Source organism: Taurulus bubalis (genome assembly GCF_910589615.1).
Source record: "Taurulus bubalis genome assembly, chromosome: 5".
Taxonomy (NCBI): domain Eukaryota; kingdom Metazoa; phylum Chordata; class Actinopteri; order Perciformes; family Cottidae; genus Taurulus; species Taurulus bubalis.
The window spans coordinates 5,116,821-5,140,642 of NC_136593.1; the positions used below are offsets into that span (position 1 = coordinate 5,116,821).

The following is a 23,822-nucleotide window of genomic DNA, read 5'->3' on the forward strand; positions in this document are numbered from 1 at the left end:
CCGGTCGAACCGCGGTACGCCGTTTTTTGGTTTTCCATTTACAAAACAAACTCGAAAATGCTAAAATAAGATGTGGTGGTTAAAAAAGGTCTTTCTTTCTACAACATGAACACATAAAAAACGCTCAGAAGCAGTCCAGTGGCAGGAGAATACACACTTTTGAACGGCAGTGCAATCACATGATCAGCAAACGACTCGCTTTGTTTTTATTTCAAAATAAGAGCGCACTTTAACACCCAGGATTTAACAGGGGAAAAAATCAATCCTCAAAATGCTTTCAAGGAAAGAAATTAGCTGGATGAGGAGTGACAGGAATATTTTAGCCTGATTTACCAAAGCCACACGTGACAATCAGGACATGGACTTCTACAGGATTACAAACCCAGGTTGACTTACAGGACGAGAGTTTAGGGATGGAAAATGAGAAACCGTAAAAACAGGAAGCAGTTCTTCAGTACACGTGATAAATCAGCTGTTCGTATTGTCTGGTGCTTTTTTTTTTTTTTTTTTTTACAAGTCGTTTCCTCCTCTACCTGTAGAACAACCGGTACATCTAATATGTAACGCTACGTGTCGAGCAAAGTGCTAAGTGGCACTGGCAGAGCTTGTGTGTGTGTGTGTGTGTGTGTGTGTGTGTGTGTGTGTGTGTGTGTGTGTGTGTGTGCGCGCGCGTTAATCAAACACTTCAAGCATAACACACACACACATGCTGAGTCGAAGGTGTGTGTGTGTGTGTGTCAGCAGGTGTGTCTACACGGTGTAAAGGTAGGAATGCTCACCTTTAGACTGAAGTGGGTGTGGCGGTGCAGTCAACAAACCCTAAAGGGTGTGTTTGTGTGTGCGTATTGTTTGTGTAACTCCACCCAGAATGTGCCCTCTGTGTAATTTCTCCCTTTCATAATTCTTCTTCTACTCTTCCCTACGATCACGTTTCGACGCTACGATTATCGTGGCGGAAAAACATGGCGTTAAATGGTATTATTATCACGTTGGTGAAATACTACTATTAGTACTTAAACACAGGGAGCTGTGTATTGAAGCTTCGTTGATTGAGCTACCATCGAATGCACCGTAAACTAAAAGCAGGCTGGTTGTCGTCATAGTTTAAGACTTCGAATGCAGTTTAAATGCTACTTTTGATTTGTGCGTTGGCGGTTAAAGAACCAGAAAATCCTGCACACTCGTGTCTCTATCCGAGTGTTTTCTGCTATAAGAAGTGGACGTTGGTTTGTGGACGGTTACTTTGAAGCCTTGAGTTCAGCAGTTTGGTCGCCGCCATCTTGGCTTTTTGCAACCGGTGACCATTGGTAGAGACCTGTCAATCACAAGGTAGCCCCGCCCTAAAGCGTTCTCTGCTTTATGGTTTATTTGACTCTAAATGGATCATAATTTACTAAACAAACATCATGCTGTATTAAAGAAAACTTGAAACTAGAGATTGAGACCATAAACTCATGTTTACAATGTTTACTGAGGGAATAAATCAAGAGAGCAGTAGAGTAATTTTCTCTTGGACTTCTACACAACCACAGGAGTCGCCCCCTGGTGGTCAGGAGAGAGAATGCAAGTTTTAAGACACTTCTGGCGTTGGCTTCCCTTTTCAAACCCTGCGGTTTAAACCGTAGTAAAGATACCGGCACGTCTTTAGTTCACAGTACACTTCCTGCCTCTTACACACATTTGTTTCCACTGCTGACGAATATATACAGCAATGGACATTTTTGGCAATTATTGATGGTATTTTAGCTTATTTGTCTCATCAGAAAAAAGTAATAGTCCTGCATTCAAAATCTTTTTTTTAAAGTACAAGAGGACAAGTATTCACTTTGCAAAACGGGCCAGCAGAATATTTTTTATATTTCTTGACGACAGTTACTGAAACATTCATGTGTTCATCATTTAAATGTTGCCGCTGGTAAAGGTTGAGATTATTTTAACTACTTTAAATACACAGTTAATAATGCATCATAAATTATAAAAATCTGAACCTGCAAAAAGGGACAAACTAAGATAAATGTTGTCAAGTAAAAAGTACAATATTTGCTCTCAAAATGTTGTGGCATAGAGACTTAAAGTAATATTAATGTTGTGAAGTTATCCTAAAAATGGGAAAACTCGTCGCATATTGAAGGTCAGCAGGAAAACTCTTGTATTTCCTTCATATGACATGAGATGAAAGTGTCTGTTAAGCTTCATGTGTAATCATTATTAACTCGCTGCCGTCATCACTCCCATAAACTATAAGCTAAACGATTCTGTTGCTTCAATGAGAATCCAAATCCCTTACGTGGAATTATGCACCTATTTGCTCCGTTTTAATGAAATACTTGTTCCCTCCCTCTTCTTGGTGGCCGTATAATTAAACAATCTCACCGTCTATAATTAACACGTTCCATCACAACGACATCACCAACTATTTGCGTAATAATGTACAACAAACTTTAATTCAGTGATGTCTGTGGGCAGTTTATTTCGTTACATTTCTCCGTCGTCTCGTTGTAATAATCACTCGACTTCTGGTCGATGAACAGACGGATAATTAGTGAACGCAGAGAGAGAGAGAGAGGATACACACACACACACACAAACACACACACACACACACACACACACACGATTTGAAGCGGAGGTTAACAGACGTACACAACCTGGGCTCTACGTGGCTTTTTCTTTCCTCTAAACTTTTTCATGCACCGTAAATAAGGACGACACAATAAATCTTCCCCCCCTAAAAAAAAAAAAAAAAAAATCCAAAGTGACTTTAATAATCTAATTTGAGCTGAATGAGTCGTTCAGTTCCCGGGTTTACGTCTCGTTTATTGAGTCTACTGAATGAAGAGCTAATGAGTCCTGACTCTGGTTCCGGTGTTTTGGTTCCTGAGGGGGGAAAACACACACACACACACACACACACACACACACACACACACACACACACACACACACACACACACACACACACACACACAGACACAGACTCCTCCCTTGGAATATATGCGGCGACGTAGAAATGCAAAAAGAAAAGTGGATTTTACGTTTTCGAGGACGGTTTTCTGAAAGATTATTTATTATTAAAGGTTTGTTGGTTATTGGTGCTTTTACAAAATACTACCATTAAAGAAGCTTTTAGTAGATAATAATCAGTAATATGGATATAAGTCTAAAGTCTGGTAAGTTCAGGCAATGTTATCACATCACTGTTATGCAGCTTTTAAAACCAAGAAAAGACGACACTTGTGAAATATCACGATATCTAAAATAAGAGTATATCTAGTCTCATATCACGATATCGATGGGTTTCCCAGTTGGAGGTAAAAACGTGAGAGAAGTCAACGTTGACCCCTGAGGTAGATTTTGGCTCATTGGTATTGAATCTTTTTAAGCCGCTGCCAAACTGATGAGAACATAAATCTCCTTAAATTCAACATTATGCGCTTCGTAAAGATGGTTGTCATGGCGGCGTTGAGGCATTCGGCTGGATTTGGTTGCACAAGCGTCCCTAATAAAGTGGCCTCTCGGTTTAAAAATGCATCACTAAGACTTTTCATCGTCGCTCACGCTGTGGACCGAGTGCCAAATATTATACAAGCAGCCATCGGCTCTTTCCTTAAATATCTGATCTGAAGGACAAACAAAAAGTCAATTATTCAAAGCGCTTTAAGGAGAAAACAGCTGCGCTCCGCATGTAATGTTCTGCTCACTCAGCGCTCGACCCCCAGTCTGAGAACCACTGACCCAGTGTCACTAGTACCAACTGCAGTCTTTTCTAACAGGCTGTGATGGTGTGTGTGTGTGTGTGTGTGTGTGTGTGTGTGTGTGTGTGTGTGTGTGTGTGTGTGTGTGTGTGTGTGTGTGTGTGTGTCCATGACGGAACACTAAACAGTGAAAATTGGAGGACAGCCTTTGAAGTGCACTTACATAATCTGTGGTGATGGGTTGGAATGCCACACTTTGGCCACACACACACACACACACACACACACACACACACTGACCCCGTGGAATTCTCCCTTTATCGTCCTCTGCTTGCTGTTGATTGGCTCTCAGAGCTGCAGTGTGTTTCCCCGCAGGACAAAGTAATCCAGCTACTCGTGTGTGTGTGTGTGTGTGTGTGTGTGTGTGTGTGTGTGTGTGTGTGTGTGTGTGCGTTCCAATACCTCTTTGTCTTCATCACGATGGCTCGTGTTTTTTTTCTTTCTTTCTGATTTCTTATCACTTTAATTGCGGTTTGGATGAAACTACAGGCCTGATTTTCATGTAACTGGCCCATCAAATACATCACTATAATATAATCACAGGTGTAATTTCCATTTTGAGTGACTTCTTATTCCGACGTAGCAATCCAAAAAATAGTTCTTTACTATTTCCACTGCTCGTTTTCTGTCTTGTTTGACACTAATACGCGTACAAATGAAGGTTTCTGGCTTTTCAAACATGAATTTTGCAGATTGAAATCGACGTTGTGAAGAATGAAATGCGTTTCTTTCTATTTCTGAGTCATAACCTCAGCAGACGGTTCACAGAGGGCAGCAGATATTTACCAACCAATCACGCGTCTCGGAGGAGCAGCACAAACCGATAATCCGTTTACATCCTAACGACCTCGGTGGTCCAGTGGACTCTAATAATCTGAGACGAGAAGCTCTCCTCTAATTGGCCCAATTAGTCTCTCTGCTATTAATTAGTAGAAAATCTTGAGCTGATCTCTCTGACGATGACGTTCAGACCGTTTCCTGCCTGGATCTGCTTCATTAAAGCCTGTTTTTCTGTTTGTTTCCTCCGCAGGGACCAGAACATGTTTACTCCCCTGTTTCCGTGGTAACCCAAAGAGGAGCATGCACGGCCGGGTCAGGAGCTAACCTCAGCGCTCATCTCCACCGCCACAACTACACTACCCACAATTCCTGTGAACTGACGGCCCAGTCTAACGCTAATATACGATTCTAGACGGAAAAAAAAAGACACTCCGAGGAATAAAAACTACACCAACTACGCTGCTGCCGTGAAGAGGGACCGACATGTCCAACAACACGGCGGACCACCCTGCGGGGAACTCGGTCGCAGAGGGCGGCCATGACGGGGACTTCGGGGTGACCGTGATGGACCTGAGGGAGCTGATGGAGCTGCGGAGCGCCGAAGCCGTCAGCAAGATACAGGACAAGCACGGAGACGTGCAGGGCATCTGCCGCCGCCTGAAAACGTCCCCCATAGAAGGTGAGACGCCTCCAACAACGCACCAAGAAACTAAACGAAAAGAAAACACCTGCAGGCCTTTTATCTCCATCACAGCTCTGTCACACCTACTTTAGCTCAAGCGCAATATCCTGTTGTTGTGTGTGTGAGTTCAATTAGCCCTATTCATAATTAGCCTAATTATAGCCTAATAATTATGTTTTGGAACCTAATTGTTATTGGCTAGCGAGTGATCCGCGGCCTTGTACAGTTCTATTAATCAATGCAGAGGTCAATGGTTTGAATCCCAGTTGAGCTCATTTAAATGTCGTCCTGTCGGACGAGAGTTCGTGGGTTTAAAGTTTATTTACCAACCGGCCGACTGCGGCAGCGGACGCCCAAAAGAGTTAATTGTGTGTCAGTCGCTCCAATTATTTGTTAATTAGTTTGAACATTCGCGTCATTCAACTGGTCGGCTAACGGCTCGTGCAAGTTTTGCAGTATTTTTTTTTTTTAATTGAGCTGCCTCAAAATTCTGTGACGTCCTCATTCCCTCACTTTCATTGATGTCACTTAATTGATTAGTGATGCATTCGTGTGCACATCAGCTGGTAAAGGGGGGCGGGGGGGGGGGGGGGGGGTTACCTAATGAACCCCTGGGTAGTTTGTGAAGTTATCCCCCAACAGATCAATGATCAAGTCTTATCTTAACCTATAGTAATTATTTATTTCTTGATTTGTTTGAGTATATTTGTAATATTAATTTGAATCTGCAAAGTAAAGAGCGGCTGAAGTTGTCAGATAAATGTAGTGGAATAGAAAGTCCAACTTTTTCCTCAAATGTTGTGGAGTAGAAGTGTAAAGTAGGAGAAAATGGAAGAAATGGTACTTAAGCACAGTTCTTGAGTAAATGTAGACTACTTAGTTCCTTTCCGCCACTGACAATGCACCAGTAACAATGGTGTGTGTGTGTGTGTGTGTGTGTGTGTGTGTGTGTGTGTGTGTGTGTGTGTGTGTGTGTGTGTGTGTGTGTGTGTGTGTGTGTGCGCACCATTAAACAGTCATAATACAAACACACACTCCTTACTTTGTGGAGATCGATGATCCGTCAGCGCTGAGACCAGCAAATGACCGACACACTGCTGTTTGTTGTTTCTCTCGTCATCTTTTGATCCGTGTGTGTGTGTGTGTTTGCAGCCATCGGTCCATTCCAGGATTGAAATTAGTTCCAGCCCGTTCCCCTAATGGCTCCATAGATCATTGCTCTGTTCCATTTAGTAATCAGAGGACAGCTGTAGTCGCGTCCTCCACGCAAGAAATTACTCACTTTAATGAAGAAACTGTAATTATATTTTCACAGCATGGAGGGAGGAGGGGGGGGGACTTAAATGCAAGGTTAAAGGCCAACACACACACACACACACACACACACACACACACACACACACTGTAACTGACTGTTTAAGTGACTGACTGTTTAAATCCGTTGTCCTTCATCAGCATCAATTCATTGAGTTACCTTTTATTTTATACTTCCATGAAAGTATCGGACTTGTGAGGGACGGATACAAGCCCCCCAAAAACCCACTGGATCCTACATTTCCCATAATGCAGCTGGAATACTGCCCTTCCTTGCAACCTTTGAAACTCCACACCTCCAATTTGCGACGCAGGCTTTCAGTTTAAAATGTGTCGTCTCAAAGCTCAAGCTCGGACGACCCCCGATGACATCACTATGACATCATCAGGGTTAGTTCTTTTCTTCTTCTCTTTCTTCTTCTTTACTCCAGAGCCACAGAAGAAGAAAGCTGAAGCACAAACCCACGAGTCGTAAACCAACTTGGACATGTGAAATCTGTGCAGTAGCCCTTTTTTTTTTTTTTTTAATTTGCATTTATTTATATCGATGCAGCACTTTAATTGATTTATAGTTTAGCATTGGATGGATGTCATTTACTGGCTGAATGGGTCGTAGATTATCACACTGTGTCCGCTTTAAGAGCTCCAGAGTGGTTGTTATGATGTATGATACGGTTGAAAGCTCTGGAAAAGTGCGTTTTACCACCACGAGTTGTGTTGGCCACTGGGGGCAGCAAACCCAATGCAGCAGACGTAGAATAACTGGTGCATCTGTTTGCCAAACCAACTCATTCATCGCCTCGTGTTGTTTTGATGAAATAAACGGAAGTCAATAATTGGCCTTTTGACCTTTTTTTTTTTTTTTTTTTAATTGGCCGGATTCCCCGCTGTGCGCAGCGCGGAGAAGAGGACTTGTTTACCCCGCTGACGTGTCGGAGGTATTTCTCCAAAAAGCCACCGTGGAGTCTGTCATCTGCAGCTCTTCATCAAACGGCTCGCTCTCAGCAGGTCATTAAAAATCACCCTCTGACACCGACACCGGCCGTGACCTTGATTACTCTGACTGCAATTCACAATAAAAGCCATCCCATAGTTAACCAGTTCAACACGTCCGGTGTGCGGCAACGTCGGCTTATTGCATTAGTATTCCTTTGCGATAGAAGAGGCGGACTCCGCCACTAACGACTCAAAGCTATCACTCGGAGAGGCGGTGACAGAACAGAACGGTAAATGCGACAAATTGGCTGCTCATGTGCGCCATACTCAATTCCATAAGCATTCAAAACAACAACACTGATGGTGTCACGTCAGCACTGCGCCTCTGGCACAGGAGTGAAACCTGCATGAAACCCGGGTTTCACACGCCGCTTATCTGATCCCCGCGTCGCATTGATCTGCGTCCTTGTGGTCGTGTAAACATGGCCGCTGTGTAAACATGGCCGCTGTGTAAACATGGCCGCTGTGTAAACATGGCCGCTGTGCTAGCTCGGCAACAGAAGCATTATGTTCGCAGTCAGCGACTTCACACAGTTATGTTTAGCCGTGTTTCTGAATCAGCTCTCGGTTCTGGCTCTGCTAATCACTTCGTTTCCTCTTCAGCTGCTTTCACTTTCAGCCTGTAAAATCAGCCGCTGACTGTCATTGTTCTCTCACACACACACACATCCTAAACACACACACACACACACGGCTCAGCCCCTCCCCGCTGCTTAATGTGTATCGATGGATCCTTCTGTTGCCTCTTTGGAGGTCATTGATCGTCCGGTTCATCATTTTATGAAATCTGTGTACTTCATGTTGAGAGGACGCGTGGCCTCTGGGCAACACAGCCGGGGAAAATAAAACTTTATTCAAACGAGACCCCGGTGACAAAGAGCTCCACGAAGAGACGCGTGCCGCCCTAAAAATAAACGGCTATTTCTGACTATGTTCTGTCACCGGAGAGATGACTTCTTTGTGTCTCTTCATGTCACTTTTATTCCTTCGCGTGAAGGCGCTTGTTTCTTCAGACAAACATCCAGGACTCAGAGCTAAAAATGGATTTTAACAGTCGCTGAGTGTCATCAGATCTATGCAGATTTTAAAAGCTCAGTGTGGACGTTTGTACAGATATTTGGGGGGCGGACGCATTGAAACCATCATGGGAATATAATACTGATGTTTGAGGAGTGAGACCAACAACCAAGAAGATGAAGTGACGATCAAATAACATAACATCAAGTAAAATGTATTGATTTAACGCCTGTAACCGCTTCAGAAAAGGTTAAATAACAGCATAAAGATAAACAAAAAAGCCTTTATTCATCAGAGCACTAGTGAGAGCGCTGCACGACCAGATCAGAGCGCCAGATATATTCTGAATTTATGAACGATTTCCTGTCAAACTGGGCAGACAGAGCTGCGTAGAAACTGCCATTTGTGGCTTGCAGCTTCTGTCTTTATCTCGCTCTATTTTTCCGATAGATACATGAATCTTAAGCGCCGTGATCAATACTTCTTGGCTTGTTTTGAGAAGAAATTGATGCAATTCAGGCTCTTGCGCTCCAACTGTCTTTGACGTGTAATTTACCCCATACAGGCTCGTCACCCTCCATAGGCTCAGCCTAATCTAACATATTAACCCAGGTTTAACCTAAACAAGGCTTTGTGTTTCACACTGCGCTTCTACCAGACTGGGACTTTGAGTTTCATTCACAATATTCAACATTTGTGAGAAAGTGGAAGCTAGCTTAGCTTAGCTTTCTAACACGACTAAAATAGCAGGTCCATTTCCCATCAGCATTAGCACCATTATCTTGTGTTTATCTTGTCTAAATACTTAAAAAAGGAGCAGATCTTTTTTTTTCCGGTGGATTTACGGAACAATTAAGTTGTTGTTTCAGAACCAAGTGTAACGACGCGGAGCCGCTAAGACGATCAGTCAGTTTGGTCCGCAGAGACTTTCCTCCTTCATGTCTCCGCCGCTCAGCTAATGAACAGCGACGACGACAGAACACGGGTTCAAGAAAGTCCTCACGCGTTTTTTCTTTTTACGAGCAACAGCCCACAAGAGGATTTAGTGATGTAAGACAATTATAACTGATGCTGGTTTGTTTTTTTACACAATAAAGATCTCTTTAATGTTCTTCTTTAAGCACAGCGACCAAGATATGTACTGAGCAAATTATTTTGTAAGGGTTAAACCTGAGCTGTCAACTAGTTCTTAAACACACACACACACACACACACACACACACACGCACACGCACACGCACACAGTGGAAGGTTCAGAGGTTTCTCGGCCTGCTGGCGTGTCGGATCCCTTCCAGCTCCGTGGTGTGAGAAGTCAGCAACCAATCTGAGATTCAGCTTGAGCTGCGTGACCCGAGTCTCATTCACTGTAACTAACACACACACACACACACACACACACACACACACACACACACACACACACACACACACACACACACACACACACGCGCACAGAGCCTCAGGTCATCCATGTCTCTGCCAGTTCAAGTAGAAAGCTCGTCTTAGTGATCAGCAAGAGGGAGAAAAACACCAAGACATGCAATGATCTTCACGTCTCGCACAGTGAACTAAAATAAGTTATTATCTGGAGTCGAGAAATCCAAAAATCCCCCCCCATCCATTAGCTAAACCCAGGTCTCCTTGAGGGCCAGCTGACATTGGGGCGAGAGGCGAGGCCCGCCAGTCAATTACAGAGCCCGAGAAGCACAAATATGAAATATATGTAAATGTGTTGTGTAAATGGCTTCAGTTTTATTCGCCTGAGGATTTTTATGGAGCTCAGTCGTTGCGTCACTCTGCAGCTGAGGACGCGAGTGTCTGGAAAATGGCCTGGAAATGAAACTCTTCTGTTGAATCTGATGTTCTTTTAGCAACCGTCACTTGCAATACAAATCGCACTGCCGTTTTATTATTATTATTATTATTAAGAATTTTAAAGTTACTACGAGGAACTTTTAGCTGGTCGGCGGTCTCCATGTGATGCCGATGCCTCTGTGACCTTCATGAGTAAACGAGACGACGGAGATTATTGCCCTTTTTCTCTACTCTTGTTCTCAATGCTTCACCTGGATGGGCACTGATGATGATGATGATGATGATGATGATGATGATGATGACATCAGTGTCCTGGAGTCTTTTGGGTGTTTCGGGCTTTTGCAACAGACACCCTGTGTCATCAGATCCATCTCCATGTTTCCTCGATCATGTCAGTTTGCTTTCACGGGCCGTTTGACGCTGCACATTTGAGGAGATTCAGGTCGTTTTTTTCATATTAAAGATCAGTTCTATTTGTACAGCTCAGGCATCCAGTTAGTCTGAGGTATTGTCTGGGTAAATGTTTTCCCCATAACTTCACCGTTAACACGGTGAGAGAAGCAGAAAGAAGTCTGACTGCAGATGAGCCGACAAACGGCGCGAAGGCTCGCTGGAATAATCCCTCAGCCCAGACAGAATTCATTTTGATAATCCAGAGGAAATGTGGTTTGGTTATTTCATTTTTTTAAATGTCTCAAGATCTTTGATGACTTCAGGACTCATCCTGAGGAAGTATGAATTCATAATCTGGTACTCCGTCTATTTCCTTTGGTCGTTGGTGTATTCTAGCCTCAGTTTTTGTATTAAGTCAAAGCTGAGCCTCCACTGAAAAGCTTTTCAGTATTTTATATTTTCATACAAAATGTGTTTATATTTGTGGTTTACACAACGGAGAAGCGTATATGTAATGTCTAGCTTCATGGAGAGGAGATATCGTTGCAACTGGTGATGAATCTTATTTATGGTGCAGAGGACCGAATAGTTGCACATCCAGATGGTGAAAAGAGTCTTTGGGGTTTTTTGAAAATTTCTTCAGCACAGCTGTACGTTTGTTTGTGTTGTTTTTCAGCAGGGTTATATTTGTTTGAAAATGTGATGCTCGAAGGCTAAAAGATATGTGACGTGTGTGTGTACACATTAATGTGCGTGATTTATGTGTCACCGCACACCATTGCGTGCTATTACGCCACTTATCTTCATGCATTTTTAAACCGAGTGAAAGGGCTGATGTCAGGAAGACCAAAGGAAAAACATCAGAGTCACTGACGAGTGAGGCAGAAAAAATCAGTGCAGAACATTTTATTTAGGGGAATAGTTAGGAGAATAATTCTGTTGGGTCGGATGCTTTTAGACGAATTATAGACATTTACATGTTACATATCTGGACATGAATATAATAATAATAACACAAGTGAGTGTCTGTTAGTGTACAGTGAGAGGCAGATTTTAATTTGATGAATATGGAAGAAAAACAAATTACCGTAAAAGTCGGGTTACAAGCCGCTCCTACCTCCGGTCAGTGTCCCCGCTGTAGCAAGCTAGTAGCAGCGCTAGCTAGCTCCCCGCTGCTGCTGCTACTGCCCGCGTCCCCTCTGCCCAAGTCGGGTGTCGAGCCGGGGCTGGTCCCGCTACCTTTGGTGGTTGTCGGGGAGCTAGCAGAGAGCTAGCGGAAGTTAGCAGGGGAACTAGCGGAGCGCCAGCTGGCTACATGTGGGAGCTAACGGGGACACTGACCGAAGGTAGTAGCGGCTTGTAACCCAACCTTTACGGTATCCAAATTGTGTATATACAATTTTTATATTTGCACTTTTTCCCCACAACTGCTGCTCAGCCGTTTCAGATTGAATTAAAATTTCATATTTTTTGTGAAATTCCAGTTCTTTGTGTTCGTGAATTCGACCCATAAAGCCTCAGAATGTGTGCACGTTTTTGGTTATTTCTGGGCCAAAGATTGAATCGTTTCCGTCTTGAAAGGTTGCGCCTTCGTCGTCTTTTTGCGTGACCCCCCAGGCAGAACTTGCAACTGAACTTTGGCATCGCTCTAGTCTGCCTCTGACATTTGCTTTGTGTTTTTATCGGAGCGCATCTTCTCACTTGATACTTTTGGTTTTGGCCCTTGAAATTGATCAGACGCAGCCGAAGACATTAGCCTCATTTGTGTCAGTGGCTGTTAGTTCAGCTGTGGCGCACCAGCGAAAAGATAAAACACGATAGAATGATTTAAAAAAAAAACGACGGAGACGAAGATAGAGGATTTGTAGAGATAATAAAGCAAACTGGAAGCTGGTTTGCAACATGGAGGACATTTGTGGTGGACATCAAACATTCAGAACAATGACAGTGGACATTAATCCCCTCTGCTGTCGTGTCATCAGTCAGAGGCAGAATGAATGAAAGCGAAAGCTCCGTGCGGTAAAAGATGAGGCTGCGTGTCGGCTGATAAAAGCCGTGCATTGGAAGAGACCTCGTTTTGGACCAATGAAGTCCATTTCTGCTGGAAGCTGCATTTTATAAACATCTGTGACAGGCGAGTGTGCGGCCGACTGCTGGAACATCATCGCAGAGCTTTAATCTGCGTCTCCACGGGGACAAACACACCGAGCCGCCGCCAGATGAAACCGCCGCAATCGCAGCATTAAACCAGAAGGAGGGAAACAAACCACACAAAAACAGACTTTTATCGATCAAACCGCGTGTAAAGGTGCTTTGTTTTTCTTTATTTTAGTTTTGACGGGAGCTTTCAGCGCCAATCACCGGCTTCAGAATGATCAAACCCATCTTTGAACTAAACCGCGGCGTGATGAAAGATCGCTGCTGATGACTCTGACAACCGGTGTATTTTTAAAATCTCTGTTTGTGCGCCAGCGTGTCATGTTTCTGCTTCTGCTCTAAACCACAGAGGTACTCAGACGCGGCGCTGCTGCTGCTTTTACACACAAGTTTATTCAGGTACACTTGTCTGTGGTGCCGAGTAAATACTGAAGATTATATTTATTTACATCTCTCAGCTCAAATTACACGATGTCGCCGAAGATGGCCTCCTCTCTTAAATATCCTGAACTTGCCTCCTTTTATTTCATTTCATACCACCGCACCTCATCTCGCATCCTATCACCACATCAACTCCTCTCACTGCATCCTATCACCACATCAACTCCTCTCACTGCATCCTATCACCACATCAACTCCTCTCACTGCATCCTATCACCACATCAACTCCTCTCACTGCATCCTATCACCACATCAACTCCTCTCACTGCATCCTATCACCACATCAACTCCTCTCACTGCATCCTATCACCACATCAACTCCTCTCACTGCATCCTATCACCACATCAACTCCTCTCACTGTATCCTACTTCCACTTCAACTCCTCTCACTGTATCCTCCTTCCACTTCAACTCCTCTCACTGCATCCTATCACCACATCAACTCCTCTCACTGTATCTTACTTCCACTTCAACTCCTCTCACTGTATCCTACTTCCACTTCAACTCCTCTCACTGTATCCTACTTCCACTTCAACTCCTCTCACTGTATCCTACTTCCACTTCATTGCCTCTCACTGCATCCTATCACCACATCAACTCCTTTCTGCATCATATCTCCACTTCAACTCCTCTCACTGTATTATATCTCCACTTCAACTCCTCTCACTGTATCCTACTTCTACTTCAACTCCTCTCCCTGCATCCTATCCCCACTTCATCTCGCTGCATCCTACCACCACTTCAACTCCTCTCACTGCATCCTACCACCACTTCAACTCCTCTCACTGCATCCTATCACCACTTCAACTCCTCTCGCTGCATTCTATCACCACTTCAACTCCTCTCGCTGCATTCTATCACCACTTCAACTCCTCTCGCTGCATTCTATCACCACTTCAACTCCTCTCGCTGCATTCTATCACCACTTCAACTCCTCTCACTGCATCTCAACTGTTCTCACTTTGTCTCATTCTCACCCAGAACCACTTCAATCTTCTCCCTTCACTTCAGCTCCTTTCATCCCCTCATATCATGTACCATCTCTTCCTCTCATCTCACCCTTTTTTTTCTTTTGCCTCGTCATCTTCTCTCACCTCATCTCAGTTAATCTCATCTCGTCTCACATCAGCTCGTTTAAACCCTCGTCACCTAATTTAATCCGGCCTAAAATGGTCTCATCTAATTTAATGTCACTCGCGACACCTCAACTCCTTTCAGCTCACGTCAGTCAGTCTCGTAATGTCCTCTCACTTCATCTCACCTCCATCTCATTTAAACTCATCTCACTTCCTCTCCTTTTACACCACCTCGTCTTCTTTCATCTCATCTGACGATCACAACACCTCACCTTGTGTCCTTTCACATCACTTCCACTACTCTCATCTCATCCCTTTTCCTCTGTCTTTTAAGGTAAAGGATTATTTTAACTAAGATGACATGACGAGGAAACTGCTTAATACTCAAAATGGCAGAAGCTATTATCAAGTACGTTTACCTGATTACTGCGTCCAAAGAAAGAGAGCGGCTATTGAGGAAGAGGAGGAGAGGAACCGCTAGAGGAGGAAGGAACGAGAGGCCATTGTTAAAACACATGAAGGCAGAAACGTGTTGACATTCAGATCACGCTCCACTGCACATCTCCCAATTCCACCAAGAATCCACAGCAGCCATGTTGCTGCCCACACAGCGGATTTTCAGGTTTTTACTGAAAAACACTCAGATTGATTTAATGAAAAAAAGGAAGCGGTGAAACGAGTTCTCGTCCCCGTGCTCTTAGAAGTTGCTGCAAATAAACACCGTGTGCTGAATTTAAAGCTAACGAGGGCTCAGAAAACCTCTCCGTCAATAGAGAGTGAAGATAAACACGACCTGTTGATTGTTTAATGATGAATAAACTGCAAAAAGATGAGCTTTTCAGCCAGTTTTCATCATCATAATAACAACGAAAGCAACAGCGTTTCCACCCGGGTCGACGCAGAGATCTTTTTGTTGTCGCTGTCTTTTTTGTCTTTTTTTTTCGGACATGAGTCACTGCTGGAAAGCGACAGTCGCAGCTCTGGAATCAATAACTCACAGATGATGTTTGGTCTTCAGAGAGCAGCCGATTGTAAACGATGCGTCTGCAGAGCGACAGGAAGACAAACGCCAGACTCGCTCGTTAATTAGTTGTAGACATCTTGTGACCGATCTATTGAAACACACTTATTCCACTTTTATTGTTTTTATTCATCTATTTATACATGAAAACGTGACGCTCTAGTTTCTGTTTCAGGCTCTTTTTTTTCAAATAATATTTTCTTTCTGATGAAATTATGTAATTTTAGCTTTTCAAGCCTCTAAATGATCAGTCAGTGAAATTAACTTTTCACTTTGGTTGACCTGGGGAGCGACACACAGGGATCAGTGGGAAACCTCATTATTACCATCCGTGTGGCTGCACCTGAATGCACCATTTGCCTGACTTTTTTTTTTTTAGTTCATTTAATTTTTTTAATGAATCTCCAGACAGCAAGGAGGAAAATAGGGAATAAGAAAAATGCATAATTTCTTTGGGTGGAACAAATCTGCGTTGGTGAGTCGCCCAAATAAATACTGCATATGGAAACACTGCAGTCTTTCATGGCAACAAAAGTAGGTCATGTTGCAAAACTACTGTTTATGGACTTCTGTGAAATCCTTTCATAACCATAGAGCACGTTCTGCCTTCGCAGCTACCGTTTGCAGTGAGATAATCACACTTGCTGGATGCAGTTTGAACCACAAATGTAATGAGTCATTAGATAATGGAGGAGTCAGCAAGCAGAGAAAACACACACACGGCGCTTAATGAATCCAAGGATTGTACTTTTAATTCCATACATCAGTAGGTTGGAGTCATTTCTTCCTTGAATTTAATGTATTGCCTTTTTTTGAGTAGTTGTACAATGATATACTGTACATACACACACTGTGCTCTTAGCTTTTATCCACACACCTGAAAATCATTTGTCATGTTTTGTCTTGTGTTTGAATTTGACTTATTGAATTATTTATTTTACTCGGAGGGCCTTGGATGTTCCTTTCAAAAGAACATGAAGCGTGGCCTTTAAAAAAAAAAAAAAGGCTTTTTATATTGATGTGATTATTAATGTTCCTCGTTCACATCTGCAGGTCTGTCTGGTAACCCGGTGGATTTGGAGAAACGTCACGCGACGTTCGGCCAGAACTTCATCCCCCCCAAGAAGGCCAAGTCGTTCCTTGCCCTGGTGTGGGAGGCGCTGCAGGACGTCACGCTCATTATTCTGGAAATCGCTGCCATCATCTCGCTGGGCCTGTCCTTCTACCATCCACCAGGGGGCGACAGTGAAGGTCGGTACAGTCGGAACGAAAAGACACGAGCGGAGATGCTATTATGTTATGTATTTTTGTGTGGGTAGTTTTGGAGACTTAAGTAAACTGGGGGATTTTATATTCTGATATTAAAACACATGATGGGTATTTATCTTTAGTTGATGTTTTAAGACCAATACAATTATAGACAAACTAATTAGACCTTCATGTTGGGGAAATAAATCATATATTTTTTTGAATATATTGTTATTATTTTGTATTTAACTTTTAATTGCATTTTTAAATTGTAATTACATTTTTATATATTAATTGTTTACGTTAGTTTTTTAAATATTTATATTAATCTGATTTCATTTACTCACTCTTATTTACTCTAAATATATATATATATATATATTTGTTGATAAAAGACATTCCAATATTTATACATTTTCTGTTGGTTCTTGAACATGGAAAACAGGCAGAGGTCAAATTATAATAATGATGGGTAAATGGAAAAAAAAAATCATAATGAATATATATATATATATATATATATATATATATATATATATATATATATATATATATATATATATATATATATAATCATTTATTATATGTATTCCTACATATGTATTGGATTTACTTTTATTCTTTTTTTTTATATATAAGTAAATCCAAATAAAAATAAATGTATATACTTATTCATTTATTTGTATTCATTCATTAATTTTTTTTTCTATTCACCTTTGACCTCTGCCTGTTTTCCATGTTCAAGAACCAACAGAAAATTGATAATTTTTTTTTTTTTTTTTTTTTTTTTAACAAATGGTAATAATTAGCATAAAATGAAAGTATACAAATGTAAGATTACGTTAAAACGTTTGTGCATTGTGTTTGTTGCTCTCTATTGGAAGTTGCGCAGCTTTAGTTTGACAAAGCTGCTCAGTCTGTTTTGCCTGAGCACATATTTATTTGATTCAACTCGTCCTCTCTCAGCATGCGGCGAGGTTGCCGGTGGCGTCGAGGACGAGGGCGAGTCCCAGGCCGGTTGGATCGAGGGCGCCGCCATCCTGTTCTCGGTCGCCATCGTCGTCCTGGTGACGGCCTTCAACGACTGGTCCAAGGAGAAGCAGTTCCGCGGGCTGCAGAGTCGCATCGAGCAAGAGCAAAAGTTCACCGTCATCCGCAAAGGCCAGGTCATCCAGATCCCTGTGGCCGAGCTTGTGGTGGGAGACATCGCTCAGATCAAATATGGTACGAGACCAGACACCAGACTGAAATATCCAGTCTGTGATGTCTATGACTAGATGGTCATTTAAGCTCTCTACTACTATTGGATGTTGCACAGCTTTAGTTTTCACTTTCATTGAAAGTGATGCATTATAATTACCTGTTTAGGAGGGAGGAAAGAAAATCTTGGCAATGTGCGACCTCATTTATCTTTTTGGTAAACTTTGGTCTGAAGCCTCACCGTCTACATGAGCGTGGTTCTGGATTTCCTGGATCTATAATACTCCTCAATAACGATAAGTCTGTTTTTAGCATTAGGTGCTCAGCCTAGATCAGAGCATGAGAGGACTTGCTGCAGTCATCTCAGAGCGAGCATGTGTTTTCACTGCAGCTGTTTGGATAAATGAATGAAGTTCACCCTTTGACCTCTGCGCCTGCAGGAGACTTGCTGCCCGCTGACGGGATCCTGATCCAAGGCAACGACCTGAAGATCGACGAGAGCTCTCTCACTGGAGAGTCCGATCAAGTCCGAAAGTCTATGGAGAAGGACCCCATGCTGCTGTCCGGTGAGTGCCTGCTCAGTGTCTTGACATTGACCAACACTGATGATTCTCTGTTGGTTCTAATGATATTCACGACCCTTAAACAAACACATATTCACTGTTTGATTCTTGCCTGGAAGGAAAATCCTCTGAAGTAGGATGTGGAATCAGGTCTCATAACTAATCAATATGCATTAAATCCATATCAGAGGGAACCAGTTGTTAGGATAAGTGGTATTTCTATCTCGCATTTTATACAAGTTATTGCAACTCAGGTAGCTGGCAAGCTAATTAATAAGACGGTACAAAGATACAAAGGAAAAGAGTTGGAGACTCATGTTTATGGGGGCAGAAAAGACATCACATAACTTGAATATAATTAACCTGTTCAATCCCCGAAGCCCCCACTAACATCTACTAACATCTGGCTTTTTCCTGGCGTTCTTGAGGTTGAACGTAACCCATCAGGCAAAATTCCAGAAAGGCTAACTGGCAATGAAAAGCAGGTTTTCTCATGTTTAAACCTGTATATACATGCTAATTTGGGGACAATTCAATCTCAACAGATGCAAAATTATTAGAGCAAAGCGAAAGGGGCAAAACTCAACATTCATGACTTTGGAGAATTATTTTTGTTTGTGTCTCTGTAATGTCGCCTCTATAATGTTTAACGACCATCTTAGTGTTGAACTATGGGCTTAGTGTGACATTCAGACATTAGAGGTAACTTTTTTTGTCTTATGTTTATTCAAGGTTTGGCTCTCTATTATTCAAAGTTTGTTTGGACGACGTGAGACAGAATCTTTAAGCTGTTCACTCCCGTCAAAAGCATGAAATCTGACACCCCTAGTTTCTCTCTCTGACCATCATAACTAATCTAACTAAATATAATCTGGTTCATACTTGTTGAGCAAAAGGTTTTGTCACATCCAGGTTCTACGTTTGATATATTTAAACAGCAACCATTGAATCAATGGAGAATCTGTGTCATCATAAGATTTATGTGGGTCATCAGCATGAAAATAAACATGTGTGTCATCAGCATAGCAATACACATGCATGTCATCAACATGGAAAGATGTGTCATCAGCATAGAAATAAACATGTTTGTCATCAACATAGAAAGAAATATGTGTGTCATCAGCATAGCAATACACATGCATGTCATCAGCATAGAAACATGTGTCATCAGCATAGAAACATGTGTGTCTTTAACATAGAAATAAACATGCGTAATATCAGCATAGAAAGAACGATGTGTGTTATTAGCATAGAAAGGTGCGCCATGTCTCCTTATGACCTACGAAGTGGTAACATACTATAAGATTAAAAAGCAGTGGCCCTAAAATGGATCCTTGGAACTCCACAAGTTAATAATATCAGAAAATTGCAATACTAAAGTACCACAAAAATGTTGACAGGGTCTATTTTTAAGTATGGAAATATTTAGCTGGAGAAAAGATGATGCACCTAAACACAGTCATGAGGTGGAAAAAAAAGATCCAGTTGTGACTCCGTTCTTTAAATCTCTCCTCAGGGACCCATGTCATGGAGGGATCAGGCAGGATGGTGGTGTCAGCCGTCGGCCTCAACTCTCAAACCGGCATCATCTTTACTCTGCTGGGCGCCAGCGAGAGCGACGAACAGAAGAAGGTCAAGAAAAGTAAGACGCGAGACAAAGCCGAGCTCACTCGCCGCTGAAGTGTTGAAGGTCATACGAGTACACTAAGTGTGTGAAGTGTGTGGAGAAAAAGAAAGACAACCATCATCGTGTCAGCTTCTGAATATTTCTACTCTACTGTTTGAACAGTGCAGATTGGAAATATTTGCACGTTTGTTTTTGTATCCGCTGGTGTTGATTTGAAGTTCCTCCTGTCGCACGAGCCGACTCTGTCAGCAGGTAGAGTTCATCCAGTCCGAGCTGATGACCGTTTGAAGGGTCCAACTGCAGTATTCCAACATTAGTGAGCTTCAACAGATCACTAAAGTGAATAAATGAGACCACGGATGAGTTCACCGGTAGTGGTCATATCTGCTGGACACCTAACACAACCGATGTGTACGAACGGCACCTTTTGTTAATTGGCCGTTCTCGCTAAACCCCTCCCCTATAACGGCGATTGTCCAATCGTAGCTCAGACAGCAGAACGAGGCACAAGCAGGCCTGTCGAGGGTTTGGATCTCTCCACATGTGGAAGTGGTGTGAATGGGGTTTGTAGTACGTGATCCGCTCTGCATCCAAAGAGTTTGTAGTGTGGCGTCATTTGTAATTACTGTGAGCTGCTGACGTTGGCATGACGAGCTTACAAGACTTTGCCTGAGAGAGAGAATATATCTGCTCATGTTCCAATTCTTGTTAAACTGAATTATCCCAATATGTATGTGACCATTAAGTTCTCTTTTTAATTTATTTATTTTATATGGTACCGTAAAAGTCGGGTTACAAGCCGCTCCTACCTCCGGTCAGTGTCCCGCTGTAGCAAGCTAGTAGCAGTGCTAGCTAGCGCTGCTACTAGCTCCCCGCTCCTGCTGCTAGCTCCCCGCTGCTGCTGCTACTGTCCGCGTCCCCTCTGCCAAAGTCGGGTGTAGACTTGGGCAGACTTCGGTGGTTGTCGGGGAGCTAGCGGAGAGTTAGCGGAGAGCTAGCGGAAGTTGGCGCGGAACTAGCATGAGCCCCAGCTGGCTACAGTGGGGAGCAAATGGTGACACTGACCGAAGGTAGTAGCGGCGTACAACCCGACTTTTACGGTGCTTTTATTTATTCAGTTGGAAACATAAAAAGTAAACTGGAGACCGAGTCAAATGAGAGTTTTCAAGTAAGTCGTGGGAGTGAAGTTTAAAAAACGAGACGCTGCTTTTGTTCAGTCTAAAATCAAGGAGTTATTGTTTTAAATTATTAATAATGTTGCGGGTTAATCTTCCATTTTTATTATTGTAAACTGAATAATTAATAGGTGGAAAGCTTTACTGTAATTCATTTAGATTGTTATTGCATCATTGTGAATATTTCAGTCCACACAGACCTGGAAAAAAGACAAAATAATCCCGATCTGTTTGGTCGGTCGCCTGAAAGAAACGCTCCGTCCTGGTCTCATTTATTCACGGTAGTTTATGGCCGCTGTACTGAGGTATCGATTTGGCAGTGATGTAATGTACGAAACGTCCCTCTGTTAACACACAGTGGCTTTTTGAAGTGGAACCCTTCAAAAAGTCCCGATGATCCTCGAAACTATCACAGAGCAGTTTGATGTAAACCAACAGGCTTCTGCAGTCGGTCTCTATTGCTTTTGATTTGCTTGTGATCACGCTAACCCCCTTTTTTACTCATGTTTTTTTTCTTCTTTAGTTTGTTTTTGTCTGATCATTTGTTTTACTGGCTAAAGTTTGAGTTTGTCAGGCATTCATTGTGAACCGGCTGAATGTACCAGCTCAGCGGAGAGAGAGGCGCTCGGGTTTACAATGTCGGCCTCCAAGTCACTCGTTTAAAAAAGATCCAAACCAGTAACGAATTCCTAATGGAGGACCACTAGACCAGTTTTTAATATTCGACTCCAATTAAACTGAAAATGAGCAGAAAAAAAAGCTCCTTTATATCAGCGTCTCACACTTGTGTTATGTGAGGACCCTGATGCGTAATCCTCAAACCTGAACCCTGAACGCTTTCCAAAAAGGTCCTCACTTTTAATATTTTAAAGTCTGAAACTTTAATTAGTCCTCACAAAGACAGAAGAAGTACAAGAACACACACTGTTGTGTGTCTCTGGTAACGGCAGACAGACAGCGCACTTTACTGTCACGCATGGCTGCATCAGCCCACTTAACACACAGGAATACACATTAAAACCCACACACACACACACACACATCCATGTACTCGTGTGGAGTCGCGCCTCCTGGTTATCTTACAGATGTGTGTGTGTGTGTGTGTGTGTGTGTGTGTGTGTGTGTGTGTGTGTGTGTGTGTGTGTGTGTGTGTGTGTGTGTGTGTGTGTGTGTGTGTGTGTGTGTGTCTGTGCAAACACACACACAAACACACTTGCAGCAGTTCAGTCTTTGTCATCAATCACATACCACGAGCTGAATAACAAAGAGCTGTGTTTGTGTGTGTGTGTGTGTGTGTGTCTGTTGGCTTTGACCTTGCCAAACCTCCTTTCACAATAAAAGCAGAGAGCTCCATATTAGGGCAACAGGAAGTTATTTTGCCCCCTGCGGAGGAAAATACTCCTGGCCTCCTCCTGTCATTTATCTGATCAATACATGACAGCTGACGGCGATAACGATCAGAGTTCAGATTTATGCAGAGAAGGAAGTAAACAGAATCCATCAAAGTAAACACCACCTGAAGCAGTACACGCATCGTTTGATAAAACGGAGCTTTGTCTAAAGCTTTCCACAATAAATGTAAGTAGGAAAAATAATTGTTGATCAATCATTGAATTTGCTGCCTTTTTATGAGAAGGTCAACGGTAGAGAGACGACAGGTAATTAATAAATGAGAGAGAGAGAGAGAGACTGCTGCACCTGCCAGACCGGACCCAGGGATGACCGATTCATGGAACCTTAAAGGAGTAGTTCACCCAAAAACAATAGAAGCATACAGTACATTCTCACCTCCCTATTTATCTTTATCCGCGTGCTCCGCTCTCCTTCACACTATTCGAAAGAGAACTTTTCTTGGGTGCCTTGAGAGAGTAATATGTACAATTTTATATTATTTTTGGGTGAACTATTCCTTTAACCACAGGGGTGACACATTTGAATGTCGACCATGTGCTCAAACTTCCAACCAATGGCTGTAGAGGCCGTCATCATACAGGAGTCTGTAATTGCAGAATATATACACGAACGTGTCGTTACAAACTTCATGAAAATCCATCCAATAGGAGTTGATATATTTTAGTCCAATTCAAAATGGCGGACAAACATTTCCATTTCTGGAAAGTGTGTTTTTCTTTATTGAAAACGGCTAAATTGTTTTGTGCTGCGACAATCACAACAAACCTGATTTTAGAAATATATTCGTATGTTGAATTGGATTATTGATCAATTAAATTCAAGGTAACGACTGCATTATACACCAGTGTGTGTGTGTGTGTGTGTGTACAACTGATGTACAAGTACACAGAACATTGTGGTGAATCAAACCAATAATGTAAAATAGTTTCAGACGTCATTGTTTTAACGATCAATCAAATTCCCGAATCAAACGTTTATTTATGTCTCCGCAGCAGAAAGTGGCGTGTCTCTCTCCTCTGATTGGTCCATTCCTGCACACACACACACACACACACACACACACACACACACACACACGGGTTTCTATCAGTTTGAACTTTGTGTTCTCCCTCAGTTTGTTTTGATCTTATTTTTCTTTTGAGCCATCTT

At 42.5% G+C, this 23,822-nt stretch overlaps 1 protein-coding gene across 1 annotated transcript in view; it reads left to right on the forward strand.

Annotated features, from left to right (window-relative positions):
- Window positions 1-5,018: 5,018 nt before the first annotated feature.
- Window positions 5,019-23,822, forward strand: part of LOC306736602 (plasma membrane calcium-transporting ATPase 2-like) — a gene marked incomplete at its 5' end in the record, with an annotated part of 55,174 nt that continues 36,370 nt past the window's right edge. The window contains 5 exons of the mRNA XM_079218254.1: window positions 5,019-5,214; window positions 16,501-16,698; window positions 17,662-17,919; window positions 18,336-18,461; window positions 19,975-20,100. Coding sequence (XP_079074380.1) covers window positions 5,019-5,214; window positions 16,501-16,698; window positions 17,662-17,919; window positions 18,336-18,461; window positions 19,975-20,100 — 904 coding nt within the window. The remainder of the gene's footprint in view (window positions 5,215-16,500; window positions 16,699-17,661; window positions 17,920-18,335; window positions 18,462-19,974; window positions 20,101-23,822) is intronic.